Source organism: Phodopus roborovskii, unplaced genomic scaffold (assembly GCF_943737965.1).
Source record: "Phodopus roborovskii unplaced genomic scaffold, PHOROB, whole genome shotgun sequence".
Lineage (NCBI taxonomy): Eukaryota > Metazoa > Chordata > Mammalia > Rodentia > Cricetidae > Phodopus > Phodopus roborovskii.
Genome location: NW_026126567.1, coordinates 32,709,145 through 32,736,586, shown reverse-complemented (window position 1 = coordinate 32,736,586; position 27,442 = coordinate 32,709,145). Strand labels below are relative to the sequence as shown.

At 46.5% G+C, this 27,442-nt stretch overlaps 1 protein-coding gene across 1 annotated transcript; it reads right to left on the bottom strand.

Moving 5' to 3' along the window:
- Positions 1-27,442, bottom strand: Drgx (dorsal root ganglia homeobox). Its single transcript, XM_051202501.1, has 6 exons — positions 27,329-27,442; positions 23,454-23,551; positions 22,092-22,193; positions 19,261-19,439; positions 19,063-19,175; positions 1-529 (listed from the first exon to the last, which is right to left on the bottom strand). The coding sequence occupies exons 1-6, from the start codon at positions 27,360-27,362 to the stop codon at positions 264-266; spliced, it is 792 nt and encodes a 263-aa protein (XP_051058458.1). The 5' UTR covers positions 27,363-27,442; the 3' UTR covers positions 1-263.

The following is a 27,442-nucleotide window of genomic DNA, read 5'->3' as shown; positions in this document are numbered from 1 at the left end:
AAACAAAAAAGCCCAAGGGCCTCACCACAGAGCAGTTTCCAACGCCACTAAGAGCCACTGGGAACTGTCACCAAGAAAAGCCAGAACAACCAGAGCCCGCCGGCAGAATTCTAGAGTGACTCTCCAGGCGTCAAATGGCTGCAGGTCTCACTTTCCCTGCCAGATCCAGGAGGAGGTGGCCACTCCCTGTGGTTCAGAGTTGCAGGGCGGAGGCTGAGAGAAGCAGGGGCGGGGAGGGCTCCAGGCTGGGTCACTTTGGACTCTCATACGTTCTTCTCGCCCTCACTCTGTTCCTTGGTCGGGGAGGTCTTATCCTGGCTGCCTTCCGGAGGCGCCTGCTTGGAAGCGGGGCTGGGGCTGCTGCTGGTGGAGGGCAGGAGGTTGGCTGACTGCAGGACAGCTTCGGAATGCTCTCGGGCCTTCATGCGCAGGGCAGCCACGCTGGCAGTGCGGTTACTCTGGCAGCCGTAAGTGGGGAGGAAGGAGAGCCCCATGGGGTCTGGGACACAGCAAGAGCACAGTGGGCCCCCTAGAGGGAGGAAAACAATAGGCTCATCATTGTCCATATCCTGTTTCTTAGGGCTGGGGAGGGGCTGGGCCCCTTTGGTTCCAGATACTAGACTGAGGACAAAACCCAAGATGTCCAAGGATCCAAGGCTCTAGGCAACCATTGGTCATCCAAAGAGCTATCAAGACCTGGTCAGTCTTGACCCTCCCTCTCTCTCACCAGCCATCTGAGTTGTCTCAGTCCAACATTTGTCTCACTGAACCTTGACTTCTTGGGTGAAATGGAACGATACACACACAACAGAGTTGTCATAAGGGTCTGATGAAGTCATCCCACACTCCCAAACTGTGTTGCCAAGCCACCCTTAACAGCTCACTGTGCAGCTCTGCTGGGTGCCCAGCCACTCTGCCAGCTGCCACTCGAAACCACTCACAGCTTGTATGTGAGACCAGAACACATCCCATTCAAGATCAAATCTTTGTGAAGGGGACTGACTGAGCAGAAACCACACGATGGGGAAAGAAATCCCTCGTGGGTTATAAAATGAAAGTGGTGGTGTGATCTCCCTGCGGTGCTGGAGAAGCTGAGCAAGCCTCACCTTTGTGCACCAGCTCAATACAGGTGTTAGCTACTTAAACCGGTTATCTTTCCAGTTGTAAGAATCCCTTTCCAAATGCCCGAGAAGACATAGTGCTTGATAAGTCATTTTGGACCTGATCATTTAATGAAAAGGACTGTTGGCTACTGTTGATGACCCCAGAGCTGAAAGATCTGAGGTTTGGGGCTCTGAAGTAGTTGTTGGAAACACATTTAGCACACACCCAATGCCATGAATTATTATTCTTACTCACTTGTGGACTCTGGCTGGCAAGCCAAAGCTGAGCACCGTGGAGAGAACAGAGTCTCCTGTGTCTCTGATTCCCTACCATCCTGGACATGCCTATTAGCTCATGAGCTGATTTTCTGCTGTCTGGCATGGCTTGAAGTCCCCCTCTTCAGACCACTGAAGAGCAATAATCCAGATATAATGCCCCTTTGTTTTCAAAGCCATGAAGGCCGTTGTCTCACAGAGACCAGCCTCTGGGGGTAATGTCAGCAATGTCGGGTATGTAGGCAGCTGGAAGACCTACATAGTTTTGCTCTCAGTGCTGGGGCTGGGCAACCCTCCTCCTCTTCAGCATATTCAAGGATATTGCCCTTCTTTGCCCATCCTGCTCAAAAGCAACAAGAAGATCCCCTTAGCCCATTCATCATTACCTCTCCTCACCAGTATGACCCTGATAGGGGTGAATATCCCTCCTCGCCCTCTCCTAATTAGGGGTCAGAGGTTCCATGCCTTACACAGGTGGGAGCAACTGCTTCTGGCATCTTCCTTCCTTGGTTTTTAAACGAGGACCTGCTATCTATATACAGGTAGGAGATGGGAGATGTCATTCTGTATATATGTTCCCCTTATTGATTAGTGAATAATGCACTATTGGCAAATAGGAAGGCAAGAAAGGTGGGATTAGGAGACAAGGAGGATTCTGGGAGAGGTAGTAAAGAGGAGTCAAAAATGTAGGACCAAGAGGAGTAAGAGGTCTGGACCCTCTCTCCGGTAAGATAAGACCACATGGAGACATTTATATTGATAGAAATGGATTAATAGCTGAGACAGAGCTAGCCAATAAGAATCTCTAGCCATTGGCTAATAGTTTCATAGCTAATACAGTGTCTCTGTGTGTCATTTGGGGCTGTTGGACCAGGCTGGCAGGAAAGTGCACGTAACAGGTAGGATCTACCAAGACGATGCGGAGACGTACCAACAAGGCCAAGTGCACAAGGGAATTCTGAGAACCCTGACTGCCTGGCTGGCACCTGACCTGAGGTGCATTTGCTCAGGCTCTGAGTCCTGTGTGTTCCTTGTTCCCAGCAGCTTCACATAGACAAGATAGGATGCTAATACAAGTCACAGAGAGATGTCCCTATAGAGACTCAGTTTTTGCCGGGAAGGATGTCTGTGCTGGCACCATGATTTGGGGACCATCCCTAGGAGGTCTCCTCCATACAACTCTCCTTCCAAACAAGGCAGTTGTCTACGAAAACCAAAGGTGTGAAGAAACCAAAATATTGGGGAGAAGGATAGCAAAGAACTTGTGGTTTTCTCAGTTTGGATTGTTTACACTTTTCTGTAATAATCATGAATTTCATTTAAACCTAGAAACCTTCTTTGTTAATGAATGGTTAAAAGAGAGGAGACTGGAGATGACCCAGCACACCTAAGAGAAAGCCAAGTGGCAGGGAACCCAGGGCCACACACAAGCTGAAAGTCCCAGAGAGTGGGCTGGGGACCTGGAAGGAGCCATAGGCTCAGGCTCCACAGGCTCATCCCTGGCAGTCACTGTGTTGAGCTACTTAAGGAAGGCTAGTTTTGCCGCAGAATATGACTTGTTCCAGTGTGTACTGTGAGTTAGATGCTCTGTGGCTCGGGTGACAGGTACCTTCTGTAGAATACAGGAGTGAGAAAGCCACAGCCAACAGTGACCCCAACAAAGTCTCCAGTAACTTCAGTCCCGGCCCTCAAACACCAGGTTTAGAGGCAAACAAGAAATGTTTCAGAATCCAGTTTGTGGCCTGGCTCTCACTCACCCCATCCTAGACAGATGGAGAAACTGAGGACCAAATGAAGTCAAAGTCTCTAAAGGACCCTACGATTAAAACTGCTTTACACACCATAGAGTGGCAGTCTTCTTTGGAAGGAGACACTGACCCATGTTACAAGAAGGGACCCCAAGGGCTTGCTAAGTGAAATTAGCCATTAGGAAGACAGTACTGCAGGATTCCAGTCAAGATAGTAGAAAAATCTATAGGGACAGAAAGTAGATTGTCAGCCCTAGGGGCTTGGGACAAGTAGGAACAAGAAGCTGTGCAACTTTAGTCTTCTGAGAGGAAAAGCATTCAAATATTTCACTAAGTGAACAGTCATCCCTCAGCATTCTTGTAGGACTACCTGCAACACCAAAACCTAATGATGCCTTAGTCCCTTATAAGAGAATGGTAGTGTTGCACAGAAACCATGAGCATCCTCTTACATTCTTTCACCTCTGGGCTATACAAGCTTTGGGCAAGTAGCTGTCATACTGCATTGTTTAGGCAATAATCACAAGAAAAAAAAATCGTATGCCTGGGTTGTTGAATTGAGGAATGGAGAACCCTGCACATCCAGGGATGACTGCACATTTAACAACATTGAAATGTACACTTAACAGTGGTTAAGGGCTTGGAGAGTTACTCCACAGTTAAAACCACAAAATGCTCTTGCAGAGGACCCAGTTCAGTTCCCAGAATCCACATCGGGTGGCTGACAACCACCTGAAACTCCAACTCCACGAGACCTGGCACCCTCTGACCTCCAAGAACATAGCACTCAAATGCATGAACCCTTCCTGTAGACATATATGCACATACTTAAATTAATTAAATACATATTTTGTTTGTTTGTTTTTCAAGACAGGGTTTCTCTGTGTAGCTTTAGACCCTGTCCTGGAACTTGCTCTGTAAACCAAGCTGGCCTTGAACTCACAGAGACCCACCTGCCTCTGCCTCTCGAGTACTGGGATTAAAGGCATGCACCACCATTGCCCAGTCAAAATAAATCTTTTATTTTTTTAATGTGGCTAAGATAATAAATTAGTTAAGTGCACTTTGCCATGATTAAAAATAAATTTTTAAAACTAACACAGGGTCAAAGGATGGGTCCAACTGGTCCAGGATGATATGGACCACATGAGGCTGCTAAGACTCTTTTCCAGTTCTTACAGTGACTGAGGGCCTTCAGAGTTCCTGGGGCCACCCTTCCTGCTTAGCCAGGCAGCTTCACACCCACAGGCTGATTCCCTCCACCCTGCTGGCGTGGTGCATCTCTGACTAAGGCAGCATTGCAGGATTCTAAGAAGGACACCGACTCTGAGATGAACACTGACCACTGAGGTCCTGAGGCATTCATCAGTGGTCAAGGTGACTAAATGAACTCACACATGCCGGAACTACCCATCCAGGAAAGCTGGGAGATGAAACCTCACAGAGTGAAGGATGTCTGATGTGGTACCTTAAAGGGCCATCCCCTCATTCTTCCCTACTCTGCCCTGAATATAAGCATGGAAGATGTGACTAGCCAGGATGGAAATGTGTATGAGACAGACAGGAGACACGCTGTCTATGTGATAGCATCGAAGCAAGCAGAACACAATGGAGACAGTGTGAGATTAACAGGGAGAAGTGTGGAATCTGTGACCTGTACCCAGTGATCCAATCTTTTGCCGTGAAACCTGCTTTGTCCATGAGCACAATGTCAATGTGACTTTATGGGAGACTTGTTGTGACCCCATAATGTCATAAGCTGCCTTAATAGAGGCAAAACCCACATGAATGAGGAGGACAGAATCTTATTCCTCTCAGGTGGCAAACCATGCCTTTAGACCTCCATCAGCTAAAACTTAGATCAAAATCTATACAGTGCCCAAGAAGTCATTTACCAAGTGCTTTGGGGTTCTTGTACATGTGTTTCTAGCAGCTAAAATTGTCTGGTTTAGAAGGTTGTCACAGAAAAAAAATGTGACTGTTGATAGCAAACACGTTAGTGAGTAATAAAGAGGAGACAAAATTACATAAACAACCCTTTACAAAACACAGAGTAACCTAGGGCTGTTTAATACGGGGAAAGCCATGCAAAAGGTTACCTGAGGACTAGACAGGGAGCCCATGGGTAACCTGCTTGCTGAGTAAGAATAGGAACCTGAGTTCAGATTCCCAGAACCCACGAAACAGCTTGGTTCAGTGATACATGCCTGTAACAAAGACAGGCAGATTCTGGGGCCTTGCTTGCCAGTTGAAATGGGAAGTTCCAGGTGCAGTTAGAGACCCAGTCTCAAAAAGTATGGTAAAATGATGGAGGAAGGTAACCTATGACTTCCACTCACTCTTGAATAAGTGAGTATGCACACATATATGGACAAACATATACATATGTGTGTATACATATATGTGTATATACACATTTTTTTTAATTTTAGAAAAAGATGGCTTGAAGATGTCATAACAGAGATTGGAAAACCACACAGAATGAAGTGTGAAGCGTTGAAATCCACACCACACTTGTGACAATTAGTGACAATGACATCAAGTGGGCTGGGAGAGAGGCTCAGCATCCTTCTCTAGAGCATCACATCTGAAAATGCATACAGCAAAATCAAGTCATTGTTGAGTTCAGAAACTCAGAGGGTGAAAGGGCATCTCTTGCTCTGGTGAATTGGCTGCAGGTAATTTTTGAGGTATGACGCTGGCCCAGTGATCCAGGCCAGGACTGCAAATGTTCTTCTGTTTGTGATGGGTTCACACCCCCAATGAACTCAATGCCAGCCAAAAACATTACAGATCGAAAATGCACCTAATAGAGTCAACCCATCCAATGTCCGAGCTAAGCCTGACCACCTGCATACACTGAGAACACTTACATTAGCCCATAGTTGGGCAACAACATTCAGCAGGCAGCCTACAAGACAATTCTGTGAATACCCTACAGAAGGTGAGAATGAAAGTGAGGGCACAGTGTGCCTTTCAGTCAACCATCATCAGGTCCAGATCTAAGCCCAACGCCATCATGACTCTAAGACCTTCCCTCATTCAAGCTTCTTCATTCACGTCCACTTCACGTCGTAAGTTACTGCTGAGGTCTATTCTAGAAAGTAGGGCTCTAAGTCCTCAAACAACTGTAACTTCCACAATCCTGAGAAAAATAGAGAGCAATTGAAAGTCCCAGCTCATGGCTTCCTCCAATTCCTCGTTCTAATCGGCCCGCCTTGTTCTAGTGTCCCAGGGGTTGACCCTGAGAATAGGAGATGGCCATCAAGATGCTGCACTGGAGTGACATTCCCATCTGTACTGCCCCTACCCTGCAATGGGGATAATTCTTGCACCCTGTCACTGCCATGTTCATCCCTCCACCAAATTGTCCATCTGACCCAGAAGCAGAATGTCCATTCTGTTATGAGGGTTTTGAGAAGTAAGACAAAACTAATCCTCAAAGCTCTTCTTGATTTCTAGACCCTGGGAGCCAGAAGGGATTAGCTGGAGAGATTATCATTCAGTCTTTTTGTTTCTTCTTTCCATCTTATTTTGTTATTGATTTAATAAAATCTATCATTGTGATTGGGTCAAAATTAAATTCTCTACAAAAGAAGGTGTTCTGGTGTGGCACATGGCAGTGAGAACTGTAAGTGGCCTACTAGTCAATATTTTATACAAAACATACTGCTGCTGCTTAGTGCCATGAAAAGGCAAGAAGTAATATCAAGCTAAAAGCAGGTTCAGGGACAGGAAGTCAGTGTGGCTCAGCTTTGACACATATGTGAGCCCCCAAAATCTGTATATTGAAATCCTAACCCTCACCATGATAGTATAGGGGAGCAGAGATAGTATAGAGAGAGGCCTTTGAAAGGTAGTTAGTTCATGGGGAAGAGTTCTCAATGCCCTGTAGGAGCTCAAAGGCCTCAGTGGACAGAGGATAGGTGATAGGTAGATGATAGATGGATGGATGGATGGATGGATGGATGCATACATACATATATACATACATACATGATACATAGACTGAAGAAAGAAAAGATAAAGAAAGGAAGAAAGAATAAAGGATTAAAAAAAAAAAGCACACACAGCTGTCCACAGTATCCATGGGGAATTGGTACTGAGATCCCCTAAGAATACGAAAACCTATGGATGCTCAAGGCCTTTAATTAAAGTGGCATGGTGTTTGTCATTTTCCATACTCGTCCCCTAAATGTTAAATCATTGCTAAATGGCTTGTAACAAACACCTAACAAAATATAAATGCTGTGAAGATAATTGTGCTGAATTCTTACTGTACAATGATAAGAAAAAGGTCTACACATGGTAATATAGCCAAAATTTTCCATTCCTTTCTCTGTGGGGTTGAATCTGTAGGTGTAGAACCCTCAGTTATAGGAAGCCAATGGCATACATATAGAGTATTTGCAAATATATACAGCATGTTGATTTTGTATCACAGGTATATATAAGTTTATAACATTTTTAAATTTTAGAAACATATGTATTAATTTTAATAATAAACTTAAATTTGCAAGTATTTTTAAAAAGTTGCACAAATACCAAAGCAAAGTAGTTGGTTCTGTTTGTCAGTTATGAATCATCTTTTGTTTGCATTGTACTGTATTCTCTACATTTTCTAAGCTAACTGGGTATTGCTCTCATCAATAGCAAGTCTGGGACTTCTTGTGGCCTCTGCTTTCCTGTCTGCCCCCATGAGACAGATGTTGCTATGTCCTCAGCTCCCAGCAAAGACTGAAAAGCTAATGGCCTCCAGCTGCACCAGACTATTTGTACAGACGTGAAGCTGAGGATGCACCCAGAACTCACCCAGAACACCCCATTCATCTCCCACTCTATGAGAATTGCCATCAATAAGTCCCTTCACATAGGACCCAAGTAGCCCTCAAGCCTGCAACACCCCCAAAGCCTCCCTCCCTCTCACCCACCAACTTCCACAATCATGCAAAAACTACGTGGTCCTTAAACACAGCCTGAGAATTGTTTTGTTTGGGAAAATACTACCTCTTGGACACTAAATTAAAACATACAATTAGGTTTCCATTAAGTTACAACAAATTCTGCTGAACCGATCTAATCGGCCTCTATCCCTATATGACATCATGCTTTAAAGGCTTGGCCTGAACATAAATACTTAATGTAATAAATACAGTCTGAAATATTTGATCTTCTTGGCAGCTTAATTGATCTACTACAGAGACTGACAGGAAAAATTAACTTAGCTGTGTCTGGTCTCTGCCAATAGCACAGATTCCTCCTAAAGGGCCATGGGATCTGATGTGGGTGGTAGATAGTGTTCTGTTACACTTTTTCCTTGTTGAACATTCCAATTAAATGTAGAAGTTGAACAAATCAGAGGTGCATGGACCTGTGAAGCATTGACCAATGCCATCGTCCTTTTTGCTTCCTAATCAGAAAAATCAATGAAGAACCATATCTCTGAGCCCCATTTCCTATTGCTTAAACTCTTGAAGAGAACTTATGGGGGTCTGTGGATAGATGTACATGATTCTTTAGCTGGGTTCCAGCAGCTGTGGCTAGGTGTGCTTGTCATACCAAATACACTCACTGCAAAGCCAAATTCATGCTCAGACTCTGTCTCCTACCGTGGACCCCTGATTATGTGTTCCTGGTTCCATTCTGAGGTGTTCCAGCCTTTGCACCATGAGATATGTGTGTGTGAACATCACACTTCCAAACTTGCTGTAAGCACTCTTCTCCAGCTCCTGATCCCAGAACCAACAACCAAACAGTCCCGTTTTCACGCAAAGTAAACAGTGAATATTCAGGGGATGGAGAAAGAGAGGGACAATCTGTCCTTCCCAGAAAGTTGGTGTATGTCAGTCTCTCAAGATTTCTGTTGCCCGGGTTCCAAGCCTCCTCATGGAAGGAAACCCTGTGGTCAGGGCAAAGTTGCACATTGTGATTGATATCAAGAGCTTGAAGCTACTTTAGCAAGTTTCTTTAGTGCTGCTAAGCCTGAATCACATACTACCTCAATGCCCTCTACCACATATAAACATGATGTCTTGGCATTCAGAAATCATCTGTGGACAGAGACCAATTCTACTCACAGTCAACCCCCGGAATTTTTATGCCCTTCCAGGGTTAATGAAGGTGCCCTGTTTATTCCTGAATGCTTTTCCAGAGTTAAAAAAAAAAAATACATGAGTGTCTCCCAGATCTGAGAACCCCCAGCACAGGCAAAGCAAATGCAGGGTGCAGGGCCGTGTATGGGCTGTCTTCCCCGCCCCCCCCCCCCCGCTGCCTCTCTCAGCCTCTGGCACCAGCTGAACACTTCCTCTCAGCTCCTTGCACTCCAGGGCCCCATTGATTAGCAGGAAGGGTAAACCCATCAGCACCCATAGGAAATGACTTCCAGAAAATGAACTGTAGGTTTTAAGCTGGAAAATGACAGCAGGTGCCTGTCAAAGAAACAGAACCAGACCAGGAGCCTGGCATGGGGTCTCAGAGAGTGACACTTGGGTCGCAGACTTTGCCTGCCACTGGCTGACTTTGCCTGCCACTGGCAAATGTACTCTGTGACCTTGAGCAGTAATCTCACTTCCCCTGGCCTCAGTTTCCCCACTGTTACATGGAGAGATGTTCAGCGAGGAGGATCCTTACAAACCATGAGTGCCGAATTCTCAACCCCTCTAGAATTTGGAGTTTGAATGTACCCCGCAAAAAGGTCCGTAGTACTGAAAGTTGGTGCCCAGCCTGGGGTGCTGTTGAGATGGTGGGTCTTTTAGGGGGTGAGACATATCTCCCCCGACCCCTGTTCTTCCTTCCCTTCGCTTCTCTGCTGCCCTCAGGTGAACAGGCCCCTTCCACCACATAACCCTGCTCAAGCAATCGAACAAGAAGATCGACACTTTAGAAAGCAGGAGCTGAAACAGACTTCTCTTCCTTTTGAGTTTAGTGTCTCAGACATCTGGTCACAATCCCAGAAGCTAACCCTGATATTAAATAATATTAAACAACCAGCAGGCAGAGAGGGAACTAGGGCTGACCCAATCACTTTCCTCATGAGGAATGACCATGTGCTGTCCCTCAGGTTCCCTACTCCCCTAAACTCTTTCTTGCATTGTGGAATCCTGCGAGGTGGCACTGTTTTCCCAGGGTGCTGTGCACTGCTCACGCACCATGGGCCTCTATTACTGCCCCCTGGGGGCCAGGAGGCCCTTTCCACGGTGAGCAAACATCTGTGGAGTATAAGGTCTTCTTCCCCAGACATCTAAACCCAAGCTCTTACCAGACCCAAAGTGACCTCTGCTCCTTGTCACTCAAGCTTCATTGGCTTCCACTCTGCAAAGGCCATGTTGGGGCACAGGTAAGTGAGTGTCTTGGATGGATCTAGAGCAGTGGTTCTCAACCTGTGGGTTTCAACCCCTTCCACAGGAGTTGCCCAAGACCATCAGAGAACACAGATATTTACATTATGATTTGTTACAGTAACAGAATTACAGTTATGAAGTAGTAATGAAATAATTTTATGGTTGGGAGTCACCACAACTTGAGGAACTATATTAAAGGATCCCAGCTTTGGGAAGGTTGGGAGCCACTGATCTAGAGGTTAGTCCTATATGACAAACACCCTTAATGTGTGTATAGTAAGGAGTGGGAAGTAAGCTAACTTTAAAAACAAATGTCCCAGTTCATGTCACAAGATCAATATATCCCTTATAGCCATGGTTGTTGGTCTCCAAAGAAAGTTTTCAATGAAACATCACTCCCAGTACTCAATTCCTCACTTGAGTGAGGAATTTCCCTCACTCAAGTCTTGGCTGGCTCTAGGATTGGCTTTAATCACTACAATGTAGCAAATATAGTACCTATCCTGGCCTGGTGTGGAAGGCTTGGCAACTCTTTCTACACTCTTGGACCCTTACCACCATCAAATTCAAGCGCAGCCTGGAGTAAGAGGAATTGCAGAGAGAAAGAAGGACTGCCCCTGTTCACCCTGGAAGATCCCAAGCAAACATAGCAGACTTGCCCACAGGAGCCCAGCTAGTCCTCAGAACTGTGAGAGAATAAAGCAGGGTTATTATGTAATGGGCCCTCTGTCTCTGCTCCTGGATTCAGCAGAAGAAACACTCTCTGCTGAACATGTCTAGACATCTTTCCTGTAACCACCCATTACCTAGCATTTAAGGGATCATCAGTAACCTAGTGATGATTTAAAGTGGACAGGAAGGTGTACAGGTTATACACAGACACTGTGCCATTTTATTGAAGGAACTTAGTGTCTTCAGACTTTGGTGCCCATGAAGGATAATGGAACCCAATCCTCATCAGAAACAAAAGAACAAGTGTGATAAGATGTGGGGTAATCACAGCAAAGCAAAGCTAATCAAAACCTGGACTAGAGATTCTAAATAAATAAAGACGTGGGGAGAGAGAAGCAAATACTCACTGCCCATAAGAATGTAAACCCATGAAGCTACCATGCAAGTCATACAGGTGCCTCTAAAAAGAACAAACTACAACTATCATAGGGAGGGCTTACTAAAGCCAGGAAACTAGAAAATGCCTAAAGAAACTGGCTACTTTGTGAGTTGATTCTAAGTAAACAGAAAGACAAAGATGAATCCCTTCAAGATAATAAATGCAGAAAGCCTAAAGAAAATATTAGCAAATCGAATCCAGCAATCTATGAAAGGGATAACATGTCGCATCTAATTTGGGTTTACTTCAGGAATGTGCAGTTGATTTAACATGTTAAAATCCAATCAACATAATTCATCATATTAACATAAAAGAAAACCATGGGACCATTTCAGCAGCTGCTGAGGAAACATCTGATGAAGCTCTGGTTTTTTAAATGATAAACTAGGATAAAAAGGGAGCAGCCCCCTTTGGCAAAGGGCAACTTGAAAAATAAAGACATTTGAAAAATGGTGGCACATTCCTGTAATTCCAGTATTTGGGAGGTTGAGGCAGGAGGATTTTGAGTTTGAGGCCAATCTGAACCATAGCATATATGAAACTCTTTTCTTGAAACATGAAGGGCTGAGACTATAGCTTAGTGGTCAATTGTGCAGTAAGTGTATGAGACCCTGGGCTCAGATGTAAGCACCACACATAGTTAAGTAGATAATAAGGACCATAAACAGTATTGTAAGGCCTTGAGAGCTTTTCCAGGGGAGCAAGAATAGGACAAGGCAGGCGACGTCAACAAGAAGGGAAGATGGAGTCGAGTGTGGTGGCACACACCTTTAATCCCAACACTGGGGAGGCAGAGGTGGATGGAGCTCTGTGAATTCAAGGCCAGCTTGGAACACAGTGAGTTCTAGGTCATTCTGGATTGCAAAGTGAGATCCTGTCTCAAAAAAAAAGAGATGTGATATTGTATGAGTCTGTTCATTTTAAAGGTCTACAATAGCAATCTCAAAATGTCTAGATCTAAGAAGACAGTCTTGGAACTGAGAAAAACAGGAAGTGGTTGCCAGCGATGACCGGAAGATGGTTCCAGTGAAGGCTGGGCAGCACAATGAGTCACATGTTATGTTAACTTTATCTCGACAAATCTTGGTTAGAAAGTCAGAATAGCATGGGATTGCCTGATAGCATCACAGCAAAGACAGGAGTTCAACATAGCAAGACTCTATCTAAAAGCAAAACAACACATAAAACGAAATGAATATACCAGGATTTCTAACCAGCAAATTCAGACAAGAAAAGAAAGAGTATACAATGTGTGGGGGGCGGGGGACAAACAATACATAAAGATGACCTTCTCAGGTACATTGGCTGCCATAAAGGGTATAGCTAAACCTAATTACACAGCTAAACCTTACTAGCACAACACTGAGTCTGAGAAAGAAACCCCTGAAAATGCACGCTGTGTGATTTATTGTCAGTCATGTGTCACTTAAAGATGGAAGCATATTCTGAGAAACACAGAAAATTTCACCACAATGTGAACGAACATCACATGAGACACATGTGATAAGATGTGTGTGTGTGTGTGTGTGTGTGTGTGTGCCCTTGCATGAGCACATAAGCTCACACACAATTCAAATGGCAAAGACTGCCAGAATGCCTGCTTCACAGGGAAAGCTATCTTACCCCAAAAATTAGCAGGTTGACTACATTTAGTGTGAAGCAAGGTGACGTGACTTCCTTCAGGAAGGTCTACTGTGATGCCAGCCCAGAGCAAGCTCACTGGACAGAGAACAATATGAGTCATGAAAACTCTCTCCTGCCAGACTTGGTTCTGCGAATTACAGGTTAGGAGCATCAGGCTAAGCAGTTGAGCACTCCAGGGAACGCCTTCCTCTCCTGCCTTAGGCTTTCTAGCCCCTGATCACCTGCAGCCAGCACTTCCCCAGAACAAACCCAAGTGCCTCTGTGGCCATTAATAACCTCGTTTGCACTGATGAATCATGATCACAACTGTCCATTAAGACAGCATTCTTGGTATTGTCCTCCGGGCACCCACTGCTGTTCTGTAAACATTCCCTGTCTAAGCAGGGTCCTGTGACTTTCTAAGCTGAAAGTCTGCACAAAACCATCAAGCAAGAGCCACACTACGTGTGAGCCAGCCTGACCAGTGTGAATGCTCTGGAAGCATTCCACAGGCAAAGCTAGCAACTAAAAAGTTCCATGACACCACACAAAGGTTGTTAAAGCCCTTTGACATTGCCAAAACTTAGAGTTTTGGGAGATATGAGGAAAGGGTAGGTGAGAAGGGCATCCCATGAGCAACAAAGCTCCAGGACATCGAAGTCTCAGAAGACTTTCCTGTGGGTCCATGAGAGATGCCCAGCCATGCCCCGGGATGAAAACACAAGGCTCCGAGCACTAGAGGCAGGCAGTATATGAGTACTTCACATGTGCCATCAACTGTCCCCACACAGGGCCTCTGTATTCCAGCTCAGGTACACACTCCCCTCACTCTGATAACACACACACACACACATACACACACACACACACACACACACTTCTTTGGGGTTTGTTTGTTTGCTTGTTTGTTTGTTTGTTTGTTTGTTTGTTTAAGACTTACAAAAAAGGCTAGAGCTCAGGCCTCACCAGCCACACCACTCCAGAGTCCTTACTTGGAATCCATGCTAGCCTCTACACACCGATTAAGGAAGAAATTGCCTGGGTTCAGTTATCTGACTCTGCCCCTGGTGAGCAGTCTCCTGGCCAGGAGCCTCTTTGATGGTGGCTACCCAGTGAGCCTGGAGCTGGTCTCACACAAACCCTCTGCACATTCCTCATAACTGCCACAACCTCCTCCTATCACAGGCTGCCACTACTCTCTTTCCCATCATCAGGGCCCCCAGCTGACCAGCTCGGCTGTACACTTCATCATCCCTAACAAATGTCACAGCACTGAGCCTCCTGTGTAAGCACAGAAACCTGCCAGCACCAGAGGACAGAGTGGGAGGCACAAGATGCTTCCTGCCCTCATCTCGGGGCCTGAGGCAGGGCCATCAAGTCCAACCGTCTGTGCACGCACAGCGATGATGGGATGTAGGGATTTTCAGACAGTCACCAATGCTCCCTTCTCCGGCCTTCTAGCCAAGTCCCAGTCCCTGCCCCTCAATGTGACTTTCCAAAGAGGCAAAATTGGGGCCTCTGAATTCCTAAGGAAGCCACCATCTAGAGTTACCTACTACTGACTGCTCAGACTGTGCAGAGCCCAGAGGATGGCCAGGAGACTTCTCACTTTCTGGACCATCCCTCCCCTCAATGATCTTAACATTCAAAAAGCAGGTGGAGATAGCCCCACTGAATTTCCCACAGGATCTGAGGAAAAGCTCGGGACTACAGACACTAAGCTGACGGGGGCCAGTATAGCTTTCTTACTCACAAGGGAGGGATGCTTGGTAATGGCTTTGCTCTAACAGTGTTCTTCACCCACGACTGCTACAGCCAAACATCTGTCCCAACACTGCCAGATGTGAGGAAATGACTTCCTGACCCTGAACTTCAGCAGAGACAGGTTCTCTGAGAACCTGTACACAACAATGATCTTCCTAACTGGCTGATGTAGTCTCCTGCTGGTCAGGGCTCTCGAACACTGAGTTCAACCCCAAGAGAAGGAGCCAGCATCTGGGGGTACAAGCAAAGTGACAGAAAATGAGTCACAGACCAAGTCTCCTACAACTCAACCAGGCCCTAGAAAGTTGAGCCGCCTTCATGGTCTAGGTCCTGCTATTCATTTCACAGGTTGGAGAAAGTCTGGAAGGAAAGGCGGTGGACACTGAGAGACAGTAATCTGACCCCTCTCCAAAGCATTTAACATGGCTCCCACAAAACAACAGAGTGTCGATTCTCAAGAACGGTCAGACACCAACTTACAATAGAAGGACACGTCTAACCCCGCATCCTGATCCAGAGTTACCCCAAACCAACCTCAGGAGCTGCAGAGCCCACCTGGATTTACAGCACAGTGGTGCAGCCCAGGGGATTTCCAGCTCGGAACACATTCTACAGGAGGAAGTGGCAAATTGGCCATTATTTTAGCCATCCCAGCACCAGCACCCTAGTAATCTGTCTGAGTCCCCTCCTTGTATGATGCTGACTGTGTCACTATAAGACAAGACTAAGACTTGAGACTGCCTGGCCAACACAGAGGAGATTTTCAATTTCCCTCCCTTCCCCATGTGGCTTAGCCTGCAGGAGATGAAAAAACCAGATGCTCAGAGAGGCCAAAGGGCATGGAGCCACACAGGGTGGCCAGGGAGAGCCCCGGGAAGGCACTTTGCTGGGGAGGGATCTGTGGAAGAGAGAGGAACAGGAACACAAGAATTCAGAAAGCAGACGGAGAGGACAAAGAGAAAAGTGTTTCTCAGCTCAGTGGGGACCACAGAAGGGCAAGTCCCTAGTACTGCTCATGGATGTGCTGTGTTGGCTCAAAGACATTGGAGACATCATTTGAAACATGGAAACTATTGCGGGTGAGGGACTGTATCCCCCAGATCCATGAGTTGACCTTTTAACTCACTGACAGTGATAGGAAGTAGGGTTCCGGGAGGGACAAGGACACGTCACGACCCCTCCTGGGGAGAATGGAGGCCTGAGAACTAGCTCACTGGTTCTTGCTGCTGTGTCTGCAGCCCAGAGTCAGGCCTCAGCAGAGACCCATGCTGCCAGAACCCTGACTTCCAAGCTTCTAGAGCAACAAGAATCAAACGTCCCCTGTCTATAGATCATGGCCTACATCAGAGGCTCTCAAACTTCCTAATGCTGTAACCCTTTAACACAATTCCTCATGTCATGGTGACCACCCAACCATAAAATTATTTTCAATTTCTACTTCATAACTAAATTCGCTACTCTTATAAATCGTAATGTAAATATCTGTGTTTTCCAACAGTCATAGGCAACCTCTGTGAAAGGGTTGTTTGACCCCCTAAAGGGGTTGCTACCCGCAGTTGGAGAACCACTGGTCTACATGCTTCTTTGTAGTTGTCCAAAGACAGGAATGTTCCAAATAAAAACACATGTCCAACTTCTACAGAAAACTCAGAAATTCTGGCAAAACTGTCCACTCTCCCATTTGCCGCCATCAGCTGGCTTGATGGGCCACTGGCTTTTTTAGGCAAAGCTTCCTAATCTTCCTAACCCCACCCCACCTCTGCCCAGGCCTAATCTTGGGGTTCCTCTGCAGCATCCCTGTCATCACTGTCTCTAGTAATGGAGAATTCTATCTTTGCCTGTCTTGAAGCAGGAAAATGACAAATCAAAAGGACCCCATGCTTCCAGAAAAGCAGGCCAGAGCTTGTTTGTACTAGGAGGCAGAGGGGACTACACTGTTCCATTTTTTCACCTTTGTCTACGTCTAGAACAGGGTTCTCAACCTGTGAGTCTGACCCCTTTGGCAAGCTTCAATGGCCAAAAATGTTTATATTATGGTTCATAACAGAAGCAAACTTACAGTTGCAGAGCAACATGGGGAACTGTATTAAAGGGTCGCAACATTTGGAAGATTGGAAACCACTGCTCTAGAAGCATCCGAGCATGCTGTGGGCTCCAATAGGTCTTGCTGTCCACCCTCTCTCCCTACCTGACCTGCCAGGAAGAATGTGTATACCCAAGGACACTGTAGGCTACCAGTCAGGCCCCTGCAATGTGCAGGGATGTGTGTCTGTCTGGTGAGCACATTGTGATTCCTGCCACCCTTGCAAAGCCCTGCCCATCCCAGATCCCCCAAAGTAAATTCAGTTCCTAACAAGGCAGGCACAGGACAGCCTCTGGGGGGGGGTGCACAGCCCAGCCAAAAGGGACTAATGAAGGGCGGAAGAGAAAACAGACAGATGTGTATAAACAGCTGGCCCAGTTCAGCAACCCCCACCCCCAGCTCTGCCCTCTACCTGAGGACATTGCCAAGGTGGATTCTCCCTAAGACAGGGCAAGTACAAACCTCAGCTGACCCCTGCCCACCCACGGCTGTTGGACTCTACCCTTCTGGTCCTGAAGTTTAGCCTTTGCTCACCCCACCCTATCCCCAGCCACTGTAGGAAAAGCTCCACTGCAGGGTCCCAGCTCTACTTACGAAAGAGAGAGACACCCCAAGAATGACAAGAAAGGAGAAATGTGCAAATCGCTCCCTCTTCCAGGGCTGGTGCAGAATGAGTGAAACACCTTTAGTAGAAGTGGCTATTCAATGCTGAACAGACCCTCACTATAACTGATAGCGTTTTAGAGACAGATGGATGAGGCTTTCGTCTTTGTCAGGGTCAGCCCCTGGGATAGTGCCAAGCTCCTCTGAGACCTTGAGCCTCAGCCCATATCTGTCCAGGTTGTACAGCCCTTATCCAAAATGCCTGAGACCAGACATGTTTCTGATCTGGGATTTTTTTTCTTTTTTAGATACAGAAATATTTCAATATACATAATAATGCCTTGGGGTTGAGCCAGAAATCTAAACACAAAGTCCGTTTCATGCACATTTACACACTGACCCTGAAGGTAATTTCGCACAATAATTTTAGTGCCTTTGCCTTTTCACAGTCTCTTGTCACATGAAGTCAGGGAGGAATTTTCCACATGTTGCATCGCCTCTATTCTCAAGTTTGTGGTTCTGGGTCATTTTTATATTTCGCAGTTTTGAGTTGGGGTGCTCAGCCTGTAGTGCTCCAGCACAGCCTGCTGTGTCCTGCGGCATACTGCTGGAGGTTCCTCAGTAAGTAGGTGTGTGCCGGCCTCTGTGTGTGTGTGAGTGTGTGTGTGAGTGTGTGTGTGAGTGTGTGAGCGTGTGTGTGTGTGAGTGTGTGTGTGAGTGTGTGTGTGTGTAAGCAGCAGGTATCTCAGGAGGCCTCCCCTAATGCCTATTCTCTGGGAAAAGCCTACAGCCCACCAGCATAGCTGCTGGACTGACTAAACATTTTCCAGTAGGGTTTGGTTTGGTTTTAGTGGCCTGGAACTGAAAGGCACTAGATAAGCCCTTACTTCTGAGGATAGTGCCCCCAGAATCCCCCAAGGAACAGTCCTACAAAGGCCTTGATCTGGGCCTGATCGAGCAACTACAGTAGATGTCTCCCTTCCCAAAATACTAGCCATAGCCACTGACAAGACATCAAAAGTCCTACGGATTCAGACCTCTGTCCCGAGGAATCCCTTAAGGAGCATAAATAAGCAGGATGTACAGATGAACAAGTCCTTGGACAATGAGACAGCCACCCCTCCTAGACCTCCCCAGATCAGCACCTAAAATTGTAACCAGGGTGAGAGAGAAGACTAGGGAAACAGGGCTGCCCCTAAGAAAAGCCCTCACTTGGGTGGGATGAAGCAGTCACCTACATTCTCAGACTGTTCGAAAGCAAACAGGACAGCAAGTGTGGCAGGGGATGGTGACTATGACCCTGGCTGTGACTGACAGGAGCCAAAGGTTGCCCAGCAGAGACAGCGGGGGAGACCAGATAGTCTCCACACTCTCTCCCATCCCCACCCTCCGACAGCCCTGCAAATCTTACCTTTCAGAGATGCCACATGTGACAGGGCCTGGGCATAGGTAGCTGTGTTCAGGAGTGTCCCTGGCAAGCAGGAGGGGAAGAAAGGCCCAGCAGGGCCCACTGTTCGTCCCAGGCTGCCAAAAACAGAACATTCCAGTGAGGCCCAGCCTGTCTACAGAGCTACCCCAGACCCATAGCCCTTGGGCCAGCTAATCTCACCTCTGCTGGGCCTCTAGGGTTTCCTTCTTGCTCCGGGCCTGGTCCCCTGGGGGTGGAGAATTGATGTTCCTCACAGGTGGTGGTGTCACCTCTGCCATGGGCTCCTTGGCCCCTGGTTCCTGGTCAGAAGCCCCTCTCTCTGTCTTCCTCCATTTGGCTCTTCGGTTCTGGAACCAAACCTGAATCCCATAGGAAACAGACAGTCAGCCAGGAGGACCCAGCCACGACCCCAGCACAGACCCCAGGAGGCCCATGCAGACAGACCCCCTCAGTTCTCTGCCTCAGAACTTCAGACCACAGATGGACAGCTGGGCTGCTTCTGACAGGCACTTTTCAATGACTAGCAAAGAGCGGAAAGTACCAAGGGCATTGCCCACAGGAAGGGAAAGAGGCATCCTGTAGGAGTTCACAATGCTGAGCGCCTGTGAGAACGTGATTTTGATGTGAAATGTTTTCCCTACAGGGAACACAGTGAAAGCAATTTGTAAAATGCTATTCCAGGGCTTCTCGTCAAAAAAGACACATTCCACCTTCCAGCAAGCCCACACCCAAGCTCTGCCCCTGAAGGATCATTGTACAGGAACCTGTTCCTGACCAGCCACCTACAGCACCCAGGGAAAACTCTCTCTCTCTCTCTCTCTCTCTCTCTCTCTCTCTCTCTCTCTCTCTCTCTCTCTCTCTCTCTCTCTCATCATCATCATCATCATGGCTCAAGAATTCTGAAGTAAATGTGGGTTGGGGTCCACAGCAACCCTCAGAGGTAAGTCAGCCCATTTCACAGACAGGGGGCTCACTAACAAAAACCCCAGAGGGCCAGCATAGTTAGGGAGGCTGACACACATGCAGGTAACCCCTAAGTCTTGGGAGAAAAAGGAATTGCATTTGCCTGAGAGAATCCTGGCAGTTCAAGCTCAAGATGTTCACAGGAAGCAACAAAAGCCCTCAGGTCTTTCCCCAGAGAAACCTCCCCTCTCCTCACCTCTTCTCAGAGTTAATTTCTGTCTAAAAACTAGGCTTGGCCAGGCTTCTCTGCAATTCGAAGAGATAATGTCCCACCCTCTCTTGCTGTGGCACACTGGAACGGGGAAAGAGCCTAGGCCCTTGAGGCTGAGCCCTCTGCAAGCCCACCTATCTCTTAATTTTCTTTCTCCTTCAACCGAGTTTCTTTCTGTTTTTAATCGCCTTGGCTTTTAATTGCACATATCAGCAACCATTGAATAATGATTTTATCTATATTCTAAATTTAGGGCAGTTAAATGCAAAGCAAAATGCAGACACTTTCTTGTGTCTTAATTGAATGAAGGTCACAGCTATAACAACATTTAATTGAGCTATTTTTCATTATCATATTTTAATGACTTTGCACTGACAGTTCGCCTGCTTCTGAGGAAGGAGCATGATGGAGTCGTTTATTTCCCTATTTAGTTATTGTTTGACAACATCAGCTTCGATTAAGACCCTGCTTTATAGAACATTAATCATATTTGAATGAGCGAGTGGTATAAGTGTAAACACATCTCCCTTCCCGCCACCGAGGCTCTTGTCCCCACATAGAAGCTGGCTATGCACAAGCTTGCCTGCCATTGTCTGCCAGCATAATAGCCAACAACGGCCTGGACAACAATTCTGAGCTTTAATTGTCACCACCCCTATCTTACCCTTGCACCTTTCAGGGAGAAGTTATGATCTTCTACTTCTGAATGCTCAATAATTGTGTCATTTATCTCAATTTGCAGCTCAGTCTTTAGGCAGCTATTGGCAAGCTGGCATTAAAAAAAGAAACTATAGACAGGGTCCGGGCCAAAGAACATTTTCATTCCCAAATAATAATCAGTTTAATTTGCCCGCATATGACCAATGATTCATGTTCAGATTTAATAATCAGGATCACATAATCTGATTATAGGGGAAATAATTTGTTTACAACCCCCAATTTACTGCTCAGAATTCCATTATCTCTCTTCAGCCATTGGTTTTTAAGAGATACTAACATGACCCAGGGGAACAGAAAGCAAACTATTATATTTCCTACAATTAGATCTTTGCATAGTCTTAACCCCAAGCTCCTACATAAAAAAAAAAAAAAAAAAAAAAAAAAAAAAAACAGAAACAGCATGGAAGAAGCCCCATAAATAAAATGAATATATAACGGTGTGCAAAGAATAACTGACCTGGAGAGGCAACACTGTGAGGCTGCCTCTCTCCCGTACTCACTCCGGCACAGCTGCTGGGCTCAGTCGCCACTTAAAAGCAGCTTCCAGAAAAGCAAAGCAGCTTAGTGGCCGCCACCCTGGGCCCGCTGGCCAGCCCATATCTGCTCAGCCGTTTTGCTGCTGCTGTTTAAAGATTTTTAAATTGCACGTGTTTTTCAGGTCCACTTTGCTCAAAGAGTCTATGTGCAGGGGGAAAGTTGGGCATGATGCAATTTCTGGAAAGCAGATTCTGCCCTGCTTCCCATCTGAAAACGCGGTTCTCTGCAATTGACCGGCCTCACCCCGGAGCGGTCAGATTTGCTTTGCGAATGGCATCTCAGCTTTTTTTTTTTTTTCCAAAGCAAGGAAATGGATGTGCATTGATGTAATTTAGTACCTTAGAGACGCGGACAAATTAGTGTAGAACATTATCACTAGTTAATTATGAATGACCGATTAATCAACCTAATCTAATATTCCACATTATGTTGATGTTATTAAAGTGCATCATGAAAATGACAGATAGTCTTCATTTGCTTTCTTTGGCCAAATGTGCACTCTGCAGTCATGATGTCAAAAAAAAAAAAAAGTTTGCCAGTTTTAATATTAGAGAGTTAAATAATTTAAGAGAAGGTTTACCTGCACTCTGGCTTCTGTGAGGTTTATTTTCATGGCTAGCTCTTCTCTGGTGAAGACATCTGGGTAGTGTGTTTGGGCAAAGACTGCCTCCAGAGCTTCCAGCTGGTAAAAGAAAAAAAAAATGTTTACTGGTGAGAGACTGCGGCTAGGTGAGGGAAAGGATGCATATTTCAGAGTTGCCAGGAGTGGTGAGGAAGCAATTTCGAAGATCAAATCCAGGAAGGAAACGAAGAAAAGAGCTGTCTATAAAGATTCCACAAAGGCCTGGGTGAGGGCTCAGATCGTAAAGGCGCTCGCCCGAGCCTGAAGAATGGAGCCAGGTCCCAAAAATGCACGGGGTAGAAGCTGAGAGCTAGTACCTGCTAGTTGTCCTCCGACCTCTTTATGTACACAATGGCATGCACGTGCACACAGGTTCATTCACTCACTCACACACACACACACACACACACACACACACACACACACACACTAAATAAAGTATAATTTTTTTAAAAGATAAGGAAAATTCCACAGAATGGCAACTTAAATCCCAGTTGATTTCATAGCTAAGGCTACTAACAGCCACAGTGCGCCCTCTCTGAGACACAGAAACAGACAAGTAATAGATATTTTTTCTGTGTATTTACACTTAAATTTTTCATGGGAATAAAGAGTCTCATGAATAGAGTAATCTCCATGGTGCCACCATGGGAGTAGAAATGGCTGTCCACCTATGGAACCCTCCATAAGTCAGCCCCACAGAAGCCTTCTAGGCATGTGGGGTCACCTTCACGCTGGCTGCTCTTGGGACACTCAGTTCTGGGAAGCCCAGGAGAAAAGTTGCAGCTGTAGCCTTCCTTCTTCCAGCCAGCTACACTGTCTGCTCATGAGTCACACTTGAAGGTCTGTCTTCCCACCTGTCTATCTGGGGACAAGAATGCCCAAACTGAGGCAGAGTGTGGTGGTGCACACCTTTAATCCCAGAACCCGGGAGGCAGAGGCAGGTGGATCTCTGTAAATTCAAGGCCAGCCTGGACTACAGAACAAATTCCAGAATACCAAGGGCTACACAGAGAACCCCTGTTTTGAAAAAAGTTACAAAAAGCAAAATGCCCAACTTGCATTCTGCTGACAGGGAAACGTGCCTTGGAGCATCTGTCTAAGACATGTGGAAAATTCCATGCTCCCTTAGTGATTATCTGGAGTTACAAGGCCCAAGTAACTATCCTTTCCCCAGGCAAACACAGAAGTTATTCAAGGGAAGGAAGACCTAGTTAACTCAACAGTTGGCCTCCTTTTAAAAGGCAAAGGAAGGTGGCTCCTCTGCAACTTTGGGGGAGGTCGGAAGAACCTGGTTCTCACATTGGAGTCTGTCATTACCTGCTGAAGAGTGAAGGTGGTCCGGTTCCTGCGCTGCTTTCTTCGAAGAAACCCATCATCAAAATCCCCTGTAGAGTGGTTGCCAAAAGGTGCCGTGCCTACAGGGTTAGGGTTAGGGTTGATCAGTGCCGGGAGAGAGAGACGCAGGCCTGCAGACCCTCACACACATAGTAGCCCTCTTCCATGCTTCTCTGCAGAGAGCCTGTCCTTCCAACATGTTTCTCTGTGCTCTCTTAATAAGGCTCCTCTTTTCACTACCCCAGGTTCTGTGTTTCCACAAAACCTTTGGCTGCAGGAGCAGGTCCCCCTACTGCATAGGACAATGTCGACCTTAATACCCAAGATGTTTAAGTCCACTTCCTGTGAAATTGTGGTCTCTGAGTGAGGAGAAGTCGATGGCTTGAGTGAACTCTGGTCCTCATCTGCCTTCCTACTCCTTATTACCCTCTGTCCCCTGTCTGCCCATCCCCTACTTGGACCCTCCTACAGAAGACAGAATATTCCCTTTGCTCACCTGTCGGCCTACTCCCCTTGTTACTATAACCACCAAGGGCTAAAGGGTGGGGAAGAAAGAAAATACCAAGGCTTTTCACACCACTTTCCTTCTAGAAGTACAGAATTCGAGGAGGTAAGAAGTTTATAAATGATTATTAATTACTGTTGGTCACAGCTCATCAGCACCATAGTGGGCCTATTACATAGACACCAATTAACAAAAGGCCTGCACCAATGAATGCCACTCTCCAAGGGCATTCTGCTAGGTAACCAGACCTTATACAACATCCTGCTGTCCCTGGAAAAAAGAAACACACTATACTTGCAAGCAGCCTCCAATGCTCACGATAAAGCCAGAACAGAATCTGGCCCCAAACGTGCATTTGGATCGTTTTCCAAATGGGCACTATTTACTTGATAGTCCACAATGGCTTCTTAGGAAAACAAATGAGTAGGTTTCCATTAACCAGTGAGTGTTTCACCTGCCATGGGCACTACTGTCAGAATCACCCAGTGCTCTCAGGCCACAGCATCTGAGCAGCAACCTCCACCAGCACCTCAGCCCTAGCAGACCAAGTTCTCCAGGCCTTCTCATATTCCATCTATACAGGGAGTCCCAGTGAGTGATGTTTAACCCTACCTGACCACAACTTCTCAAAATACCGCCCCTTCTCTAGTAAGGCTTTCTCCCACCTATCCAAATTGCATTTTTTTCCCTCAAAACCCTAGTGACAAGAATTTCTCGTAATCTTGATAGAAACCGAAAGGGACTGATTGAAAGCAGTCTTGTTTCCATTGCTTTGCAGAAGGCCATGCTGTCTCTTTCTGAAGTAAAGTATTTGAGTGGTCAGCATGGAGCACACTCTCGGGCTTCCTGGTCACTGTCTCACTGTCCCCTCTCTTACACCTTGCTTCCCAGCTGAAGCCTGCAAGAGCTGATGCCACCAATCCAGGAAGAAAAAGACAGACAACCCAAGAGTAAAGAAAAAGAGATGAAAGTGGACTTATTGAAAAGAAATAGAATGCTCGATAAAGTTATGCACAGCTCCTCAAACAGAATATAACAGGACAGTGAAATAATATGCCCATTGCTTTTTTTCCAAAAAAGTGCATAATGATACCCAGAACCTATAAATTGTAACAAATTGCATATGTGCATTTATTTTTCATATGAGAATCAACTGGTGAAAGTGTATTAGAAGGCAACTGAATAGTAAGCATCAGAAGTTTAAGTGCACAGGTTTTTAACCTATGACTATAGCTATAAAGTATGCTGAGAGAGAGAGAGAAGAATGTTCTTTGTTATGTTACAATTAGGAAATAAAACAAGAAACACACAGAGCACACATCAGTGGATATATTCCGCAAAACAAATGCTAGAATACTACACAGCAGTCTAAAAGAAAATAAGTAGATCCATACACACAGCATGGGAAAATCTCAAAGATGTGTTATGAAATAAAAACAAAACCGAACTCCAGGATGACTAGACATTATAATCTCGGTGCAAATAAGACATAGCAGACATGGAATGAAATGCTCAGGCGACAATGGACTCATGAGAAACACTCAGGGAGCAAAAGAAGGCTTCGCTAGCCAGTGTGTGGGCTCTTGTCCTAAAAACCCTTGAGACCCACGCACCACTCTCTAATTTAATCTATACAACGTATCTAAGAAGTAAGATTACATCCACATTTTGCTTCCTCCTTTGTACCTCTCCCTAGGATCCAAGGTCTATCCTCAGTCATTCTCAACTCCCCCATCATCTTTCCCCCGCAATACTGACCTAGATGCAAACTCCCCTCCAGAAAAATTGGCTGGGATATATATATATATGTATATATATATACATACAAAAGTCGGAACAGTGCTTGAAGTCCCTCTCTCCTTCTGGTCACATCAGTCAGCGTCAATATAGGGTTTGCACAGAGCTTGAGTAGCAAATGGAAGCCCCACAGAAATAAGCTAAGAGTAGTAAGCAAGTCAAAGAAAGCCTGAGCTACTCTGATCTCTAAGTCACTCTGTAACCCACCCCTCCAAACAAGTTCCTGCTTCAGTCACCAGAAAGAACACAGCTTGCTAAATGCCCAGCTCTCTTTCTTTCCCAATTGACAAGAGCCCGGGTTGGGCACTGGCAACCAGTGCTGAGGTTGGAGTCAACAGCACATAGAAACTACACATCACAGGTCTCCTCCAGCCCTGGGTATAGTTGTCAAAGTCTGTGCCTTTCTGATTCTGCCATAAAGCTTCCTCTGCCTGGGTCTTTCCTGGTGTTAAAATGCAGGCATGCAGAGCTCAGACACTGCCTTCCCACTAGCTTTCTTCAGCAAACTCTGCTAGATGCTTAAGGACTTTTATAGAGAAAATGAAAACAAACTCCCAAATCATGGCTGAGACTGGAAGCTGCTTAAGGTAACTTACAGAAAGGTGGGCACGTGTCCCAGGATTATAAAAGTTCCAGTGTCTCAGGGCCACAGCACAAGCCAGAGTTTGGGGCAGCATATCCACCTGATGGCTACAAATTACCACCAGGGAGAATTCACCCTTGGATCCCCCACACCAGGTTTAGGGATACCCAGATGCAAGCTCTTCACTTCTGACTACCCCTGCCCCATCTAACAACTGGAAGAAGAGACCACAGAAGGAATAGGGAAAGGCGTTTTTTTTGTTTGTTTGTTTGTTTTGTTTTGTTTTTTTGTTTTTTTGTTTTTTCCCCCCTAAGGTCGAAAGACCTTAAACAACCAGAACCCGGTCCTGGGTGTTAGTGAGAGTGGGCACTTGTGGTCAGAAATTCAGTGAGTCGCTGAGGTGAAGCTATGCCTAGACACCGGAGCAGGTAACTAGCAGGAAGCTTGTCTCCAGGGACAGCTTTGCCGCTAGGAACTGACATTATTAAGTCGTCCAGAATTAAGTGTGAGATCCTGGAGCATGCTCGCCAACGCCCAGGGTGAGGGCAGCCTAAGCAATCAGGCCCTTCGTGGCTAGCAGTGGAGCCCAGGACGCAGTGGGCAGTTCAACTTGCTTTGGCTTTCTGGGATGTTAGCAAAACCCCGTGAAAGATTGATGCGGGCCCCCTGGGTAGAGGAGCCCCGATTAGAGGCGTGACACCAGCATCTGTGCTGGGAGGACCAGGCGTCCCCGAGGCACCCATAGCCTGGGGCAGCGCGCGACCCAGGCGGAGAGGGAGGTGGGAGGCAGGTGGCACCCGGGCGGAGGGATGGAGCTGGGTGTAGGGAGGGGGCTAAGGGCGCCCCCAAGCACTGCCACGCGGCTGCCACCTCGAGGGACGAAGACCCCAATACCCGTCAGCCCTGCTGCGCCCCGGTCGCTTTTGGCTGGCTTGGCCTGGCAAAACAGCCCTGAAAGCAGCGCCTACTCACCTTCTAGCTGTGGCGGGCAGTGGAAATAAAACATCGCCGACGGTTGAATGGGCCTTGACGGCTGGACCAGGGCTGGTGGCGGCCTGGCAGACCTGTGCCTGTGTGTGGCTCCGG

Coding starts and splice junctions, on each gene's coding strand:
- Drgx (XM_051202501.1), bottom strand. CDS start 27,362: ATGTTTTATTTCCACTGCCCGCCACAGCTAGAAG. Junction 19,176..19,260: donor ACCCTAGAGGCCCAGCAGAG/GTGAGATTAGCT, acceptor TGTTTTTGGCAG/CCTGGGACGAACAGTGGGCC. Junction 530..19,062: donor ACATGTGGCATCTCTGAAAG/GTAAGATTTGCA, acceptor TCCTCCCTCTAG/GGGGCCCACTGTGCTCTTGC.